Source organism: Tachysurus fulvidraco, chromosome 20, assembly GCF_022655615.1.
Source record: "Tachysurus fulvidraco isolate hzauxx_2018 chromosome 20, HZAU_PFXX_2.0, whole genome shotgun sequence".
NCBI classification, from domain to species: domain Eukaryota; kingdom Metazoa; phylum Chordata; class Actinopteri; order Siluriformes; family Bagridae; genus Tachysurus; species Tachysurus fulvidraco.
In genome coordinates this window covers 15,930,052-15,938,149 of record NC_062537.1, presented here as the reverse complement: position 1 = coordinate 15,938,149, position 8,098 = coordinate 15,930,052, and the positions used below count along the sequence as shown (strand labels likewise).

Genomic DNA, 8,098 nt, shown 5'->3' with positions numbered 1-8,098 from the left:
CTTCAACCGCACATTTCACAATTGCACGTGTACATACAAATTGTATATATTGTATACCTCAGTTGCACATTTCTCACACTTGCAAATTTGTGCATACAATTGTCTATATTTGTATATGTATATTTCATATGTATATTTAAACTGCACATTTCACATCTGTAAATGTGTACATACAATTATACTGTATATGTCATTCTGTTGGAGACCGTGGAGCTTCTGACACTAAAACAAATTCCTCACATGTGAAAACATGCCTGGCAATAAAGCTGATTCTGATTCTGATATTTGCAGTTAATAGACGTATGTGAAATGTAAGTGTTTTTTATAGGCTGAAAAAAGTCCACCTCTGGTCACTTATGAAGCAGTGGCTCTCTTGGTCGATCTGAAGACGTCAATGAGTCAGTAGAAATACAGAGATATTTTTTATACTTTTTTTATTTCTCTGAGATATTTTGGCGAATACAATAACACCAAGATGATTTTTACTATTTAATATTTATATTTGATTACAACCATGTTTTACAACACATTCGGTTTGCCATATATATATATACCATATTATTGATCAGTGACAGACAGCGTGTTGCACATTTCACATTAGAATGGTTTTTCAGCTTACAAAGGTTAATTTAAAGTCACTTCAGGTTATGAAGCAGTGTTTACAAGGTGCTGACTGAAGGTTGAATCATGGACCTGTTCACTCTGATCATCTGGAGATTGGATTGATTCATGAGACTCCTGTATGCCTAATGGGTGTCTAGGAGTTTGCTAAAAGAGGAAGCACATAATTGCAGATACATTTAGTGTACTACACTTTGAATTTTCAGGCAACATTTGGCTCGTATTAAACTCTAGATCATCATATAAGTGGTTGTGTGGACGTGCTCGGTCTTCTACTTTCGGCTTTTCCCTTTAGGGGTCTCCTCAGCGAATCATCAGTTTCCACATAACTATCCTTGGCAACAATTACCTTCATGTCCCCATTTACCACATTTATACATCTCCTCTTTGGCCTTCCTCTTGACCTCTTACCTGGGAGCTCCATCTCCAACATCCTTCTACCAATATAACCCTCCTCTGTACATGTCCAAACCATCTCAAGCTATCCTCTCTGATCTTGTCCCCAAAACAGCCAACCTGAGCTGTCCCTATGATGTGCTCCTTCCTAATCCTGTCCATCCTCATCAATCCTAAAGAGAACCTCAACATCCTCATCTCTGCTACCTCCATCTCTGCCTCATGTCTTTTCCTCACCGCTACAGTCCCTAACCCATACAGCAGAGCTGCTCTCACTACTGTCTTGTCATAGACCTTTCCTTTGATTCTTGCTGACACTTTTGTGACCTGACACTTTTGTCCACCAACTCTAACCCACCTGTACTCGCCCCTTCACCTCTTTTCCACACTCCCCGTTGCACTGGACGGTTGACCCCAAATACTTGAACTCCTGCACCTTCTTGACCTCAGCCCCCTGTATAATCATTGTTCTACTTCTGGAATGTACTGGATAAGCTCTGACTTTACCAATAATAATTTTTACTAATGATAATTGTTTGTAAAGAATGTAATGAAATCCCCTTTGGCAACTATGGCTCACAGGGGTTGGCACAACAAATAGATTTGTAACATTATACTAATTTCTGGTAAATTGATGGGATACAATAGTTGGACAACACTGCCCTCTTCAGGACATTTTGAGAAATGCATAAAGCGCTTGAGAAAAATATTGAAAGTGACGTGACATACGGCTAAGTACGGTGAACCATACTCAGAATTCGTTCTCTGCATTTTGACCCATCCAAAGTGCACACACACAGCAGTGAACACACACAATGAGCAGCCATTGAGAGGTGAGACACTTACCACAGGAGGGAATTGGTAGATCCCAGTATTGTTGATGCTAATTGGAACAGAGCTCTGAATCTCAGCATATCTTGTGTTAACGATTCTTAGGTATAGTTCTGCATTGTCCAACTACATTGCAAACAAGTACAATCATAGGTCAATGATTTAAAATGTAATGATTAAAATAAACCAAGCTTATATTACACTTAAATTATGTCCAAGACATATATAAAAATGTGAAATTAAATAAAAGAATTTGAGGTAGAATACTAAGATTGTATGAGTCATTAATTGTAGCCCAATATAGGATAAAAACCTAGCTTAAATAAAAGAGGTGCTAGATATATAATATCAATAGGTATTTAAAATATAGTACCTAAAAATACATATCCCAAATTAATCTCTCAACTGATATTGTTATCATTGATACTGCTATTATTTAGCATACCCATTTAGGTTTGGTTGTAATTATGCATAATCCTCTAACATGTCTCATTTTCCAAAAATGATACAACAGGTGATTATGTAATTAGTGCATTATATATAAGTGGACTAACAATTAAAACATAAAAGCACAGAGTGTTTGTGTCTGAATAAACCTGGGGAACAGAATTGACTTCGGCCATTGTCATTGAGGGTTTGGCTGGAAGCAGACGAATGGGTACTTTCCATCTCCCAGTGATCAAACGATCGTGATGGTCGAAGAGATGGAGCTTCATCCAGCCTCGTGGTGCTAAGTGTGTCACTTCATATCCGTAGATATCATAACCTCCTGATGCCTGCAGCTGCATCACTAGAGAGATTGACGAAGCAGGCTGGACCCTGGTCAAGGTTAGACAATTTAACCAAGCAGTTTGACTTGATCGACAAGACTTTTGTCACACACCACTGATTGTGTCTTCTCATGATAACTGTAAAGCCATGTTCATATACATGCATGCATAAGTACATACAGAACATGCATACATACATACATTGTATATTAGGACTTGTTAGGTACAGTAGGTCAAAAAAAACATTCAAGAGTAACAATCAGCACCAATGAGTTAATCTAAGCAGCTGACGGAGGATTTGAAAATGAAGTTAATTGGTACCTATAAAACAGCGGTTAAGGGTTAGGGTGAAAGTCAAGGCAAGATCTGGAAGACTAAGAAACTGCCTGCTATGCAATGCTAGCCAGAAAGGCAAAGCAAACTGACACTAAGGGCCTAAAAGTTTAACTGACACAAAAGCAAATCAAGAAAGTTTCTGCAACTCAAAAAGTGTTTGCAATCTGTGAAATCTGCTCAAGATGATGAGGTCTGATTTAGTATGGGGTCTAAACCTATGCAATTACTGTTCTTTTATTATTCTCTATCTAATAAAAATTTACTTTATTGATATTGATCCAGAAATTATATAATAGTATATAATTATATAATTATATATTTATATAACAGCTACCTTTTCTCTCCTTTTCAATATATATATATATATATGCATATATGCCAGAAGTGAAATAACAGGGACTTATTGATGAGACAATTTTAATTTTGAATAAAAACTCTTAAAAATGTATTAGCTAGGCCATACTAAAACCTTTATATGACTGGCCCTCGCCTGTGGACTGTATGATCGATACCCCTGCACTAAGTGTTTAAATCCAAAGATATAAGCCATGGAAACAATGGAATAATGTGTTTACCCTGGTACTGCCTGCTTACTGGCGAGTATAGCCTTTCCTTCTGCACTATGCTGAGGAGAGCTGAAAGGATCACAGTAAACTGGGGGTAATATGGAAGGGCTTCCCAAACATACATCCCCACTGTATATCCCCACCATCAGCCGACAAACTCTGTATGACTTGCACAATCCCAAGATGAAATCATAAAACACCACAAAACCTGTCCTGCAACAGAAATACAGAGAAACCAGAACTGTAATACATTCCTTTCAATGTTCCAGTAAATTAGAACGAAATTCTAATGAAATACTAGAAGAGATACTAATGTTTGATGGACAGTAGACCGACCTTGGGTCATAGGGACTCGGATACAATCCATCTGATTGATTCATGAGGTGTTTGGTTAAAGTTGGTGATCTGGGTTCCTCCTGTGAAGGTGACGATGAAGAAGACAAGAAAATGTGACAGTAAAAAGAGTAAAACTGCATGCAATTAAATGCTATACATACATAAATCACGTGTGTTTATTTCTAATTAACCTTTACCAGAGGGGGAAAGGTCACTAAAGACGGTGTCATTTTTCTGCTCATAATTTGCTTTCTCAGATGATTAATCTCAATTTCGTTGTTTAACAGCTCAATGTTCATCTTCGCAGCTCTCATCTCCTGCTCAGCAGGTCGAACTAAAAAAAGTATGAAAATTATTTACATACATACTGAATTTATTACCATCATTTTAAAGAATCAACATAGGGTTGGCATTATGATGATATCAATACTGTGGTTAATTATACCACAATGAACTTTCCTAAGATATTAGGTAATGTATAGACTTTCATAACTAGTACAAACTCTCATCAGACAGCCTCAATTTTCTACCACATATTTCAAACATTACAGTTTGAAGTTGTTCTTGACGTTCTCTTTCTTAACTCCATTTTCATTAATTCGTCTTCCAAGCACTGATTTTCCAGCTCTACAGACACAAGTTCTCTGCTCAGATATTTGTCCCTTTGACCTGCATAATAGCACAAACACTTATTATCTTAAATGACACAGTAGCATAATAGCAACACTATAAACGTGCGGAAGTATTCGCTCTGACGTTTAGTTTTGAGAAGAGTTTTTTTCCCAGCCTGCATTTCTAATTTAATAGCCACGTCTAACAAATGCTGCAGGTGAGCCAGGATTTGAGGATCATTTCCTCCACTCTGGAGATAGGAGAGATGAAGAGTACTGTGGAAAAGAATGATAAAGTTACACTAATGTTTTTGGTAGATAAAGTTCCAAGTTGCTTCATAAGTTAGTTCCACAATAATGTGAGTCACATCAGTGTGGCTGAAACACGACTTTATGAGGAATCTTCAAATACCTGATTTCCGTAGAAAGCACTCCACAGCTATAAACAGGAATGTATTTTTCTATTACTCTCTCCTCACTTTTAGTCATGTGAAGGTGTGGGTCATTACGTTGATGAATGTCCTGCCTATGAAAAAATATGCAGGTTTGTTACTAATGTCACTGTTTTATTATATAATCAAGACAATACAATATAACATAACAATATAATATAACCTTCGTGTATATATATATATATATATATATATATATATATATATATATATATATATATATATATACATATGTATACATACATGTAACTCACCTGGATGTTTAATATATCACTTTTCATTTTATTACATGTAACCTATATTGCATATCACCTCTAATTCCTATAATTCTTTCATTCATTTTCTACCGCTTATCCGAACTTCTCGGGTCACGGGGAGCCTGTGTCTATCTCAGGCGTCATCAGGCATCAAGGCAGGATACACCGTGGACGGAGTGCCAACCCATCGCAGGGCACACACACACACACACACACTCTCATTCACTCACACATTCACACACTACGGACAATATTCCAGATATGCCAATCAACCTACCATGTATGTCTTTGGACCGGGGGAGGAAACCGGAGTACCCGGAGGAAACCCCCGAGGCATGGGGAGAACATGCAAACTCCACACACACAAGGCGGAGGCAGGAATTTAACCCTCAACCGTGGAGGTGTGAGACAAATGTGCTAACCACTAAGCCACTGTGCCCCCCCATTCCTATAATTTTCATTTATTTTTTTCCTATTTAACTTAGTTCTTAAATTTAGTCTATTTATATTCTAAGTCTAGTAGCAGTGGGCAGGTTTTCAGGACAAATCCTTTCAGGACATTCTGAGAAGCCTTGGGCCTATTCCAGTGCAGAAGGGAGTCAACACATTGCTGGACACTTTAGAGATGCCAATCAACCTATAACACATGGCTTTCTGGGGGAGGAAACAAGAGTAGCCAGAGGACCTAAAGCACTGGGAGGAGGACCCAGCACCTAAAGCACAGGGAGAACATGCAAACTACAATCATTTACATTATGGCAGAGGCAGGATTCAAACCTCCAACCACACAGGCATGGGGCGAACGTGCTATCCACTAAACCTTTTTTTTGATAGAAAAATGTGAGTGAAATGGTAGTTCACCTTCTAGGCAGTACTCAGCTCTAATTGTTATTGGCTCCTTCTTTAAGCCAGGACGAGTTCCCTGATTATTTGATGGAACTAACCCATTCTGCTGCAGATGATCCATTAGAGTTTTCAGTAACGCCATGTTTCTCTGCTCCTGTTCTTTCAGCTCTAACAGCATTCCTTTGAGTTCAGCCACTTTCCCATTTTGAGCAGCTAACTCTTGTAGCTTGTAATCAAACTCTGTAATCAGATGCAGAAATAAATGTTGCTACTTTAAAATAAAAGACAGCTTTCCATGTTGGCACATCCAATGTTACACCCAATAAACATGCTTTTACGAGGCTTTAAAAAGTAGGGCTTATAATTCAGAATAAACACACACTTTACCCTGTGTCAGGACTGGGTTTTAGTAGCCCTCTTTTGTTTTTTTTCCCCCTCCTTAGTAGTTATTTAACAGGAAGGCGATCTGTAATACCTTGTCTTTGCATGTCCAATCGTTTGGGCCCATCAGATAGCACTCCTTTGCATTCATGAACTTCAGCCAGGTCTTGACTAAGGTGAACTTCTGATCTGTCTGCGGGATCTGTCTGTTAAAATATACACAGTGACTTACTCATAACAAATAATAAATTCACTGAAATTACAACAAAGGTTAAGAAAACACAATTAAAAACGACAGGTTGTGAAACATTGTTGGGACCGTGTGTGTAATACTCACTGGTTTGTTGTAAGGTTCAGGTTTAGGATCGTGATGAGATGACTGCATGATCTGAAGAGCCTGAATCTTGGGGAAATATCGGTGTAGCTGGTGCCTTCTGATCTTTTCTCTTATCTTCTGACTCTGTATAAAGATTTTCTAATCATTGTCACAGCACTGGAACCTTTTTTTATTTTTAATCTAAAATTGTGTCTATTGTTTAATGTATAAACACTGACAGATGTTAGTTTGTCTTTGACTATCCTTTTATTTCAAATTGAACACAATGCAATATCTTAGACAAGCATACCACAGAAACTACACCTAAAAAAAAACCCATCATAATGTAATGTTCTAGATATAAAGTTTGACAGAGTTGTACCTCTGGTTGAGAAACTGCTCCAATACAAAACATCTCCTTGTGTTTCATCAGAAAATACATGGATCTAAAAGTCATATTACACTTTACACAAATTAATGAATCCATGATGAAGGTTAATGGGAATAAGAATAAAAAAAATGTGTTGTGGTAATGTGTTCAGTAACAACCCCTGGCAACCAGAAGCCGGGTTGCCATGTTCAGTCTATTCACTCAGAATAGTTTTTACTCTCTCTAAATCAAATAAAAACAAAGAAAAATACAAGTTTCAGATAAACAGAAAAGTGCAAAGTTCTCCAATGTTAAGACTTCCTATAACTCTGAATTTGAAATCTTAAAAGAAAGCTTCTGATCCAAAAGATTGAATAATTCAGCAGTGATGTAATTATAAATACATGGAATGTTTATAAATAGATGTATTTGTATACATTATACAAATTGTACAATATATGTTTACCTACAATGGGATATACTGTACGTGTTTAGTTAGATGTGCAACTTGATAAAGAATTATAATAAATAAAAACCGAATGCAATGTGAAGGGTTTTGATACTATCTGGCAACCCAACAGCATAACAGTCAAGAGGAATGTAGTGTTGTATTTTTGTAACAAAAAATGGCTTCTCTGGATATTAACCGATTGAATGTAGACTGACGGAGTAGAAAAAAGGGACACCAGAGTTACAGAAAATAAAACTAAGCCCTATGTATCCTCCTTTGTTGAATGGCGGAGGAATACCTTGTCGGTTTTTTTGACGGCTCTAACCCACTTACACTCGCCCCACCCCTGTTCCGTTCACTTCTATTATGAAGTCAGTAGATGGACAGGTATATTAACCAATCAAAAGCTTCATACTGCAATCTAAACATCACACACGGCGAGATGAATCCGATTACCCAATAGGAATCACTAATACTTTACATACGTGACGTCAAACACGAATGACATCGCGTTAAGCTAATCGTATAAGAGAACTTATTCTACTGTCGCCAAGATAG

The 8,098-nt window shown here is 37.4% G+C and overlaps 1 protein-coding gene across 1 annotated transcript; it reads right to left on the bottom strand.

Moving 5' to 3' along the window:
- Positions 1-427: 427 nt before the first annotated feature.
- LOC113639290 (coiled-coil domain-containing protein 17-like) lies at positions 428-8,094 on the bottom strand. The gene is made up of 13 exons (XM_027141066.2): positions 7,102-8,094; positions 6,741-6,863; positions 6,498-6,609; positions 6,121-6,262; positions 4,880-4,993; positions 4,613-4,743; positions 4,406-4,525; positions 4,054-4,190; positions 3,857-3,936; positions 3,530-3,733; positions 2,445-2,667; positions 1,864-1,974; positions 428-768 (listed from the first exon to the last, which is right to left on the bottom strand). Exons 1-13 carry the CDS (start codon positions 7,204-7,206, stop codon positions 646-648), a joined length of 1,725 nt encoding a protein of 574 aa, XP_026996867.2. The 5' UTR covers positions 7,207-8,094; the 3' UTR covers positions 428-645.
- Between the last annotated feature and the right edge of the window lie 4 nt (positions 8,095-8,098).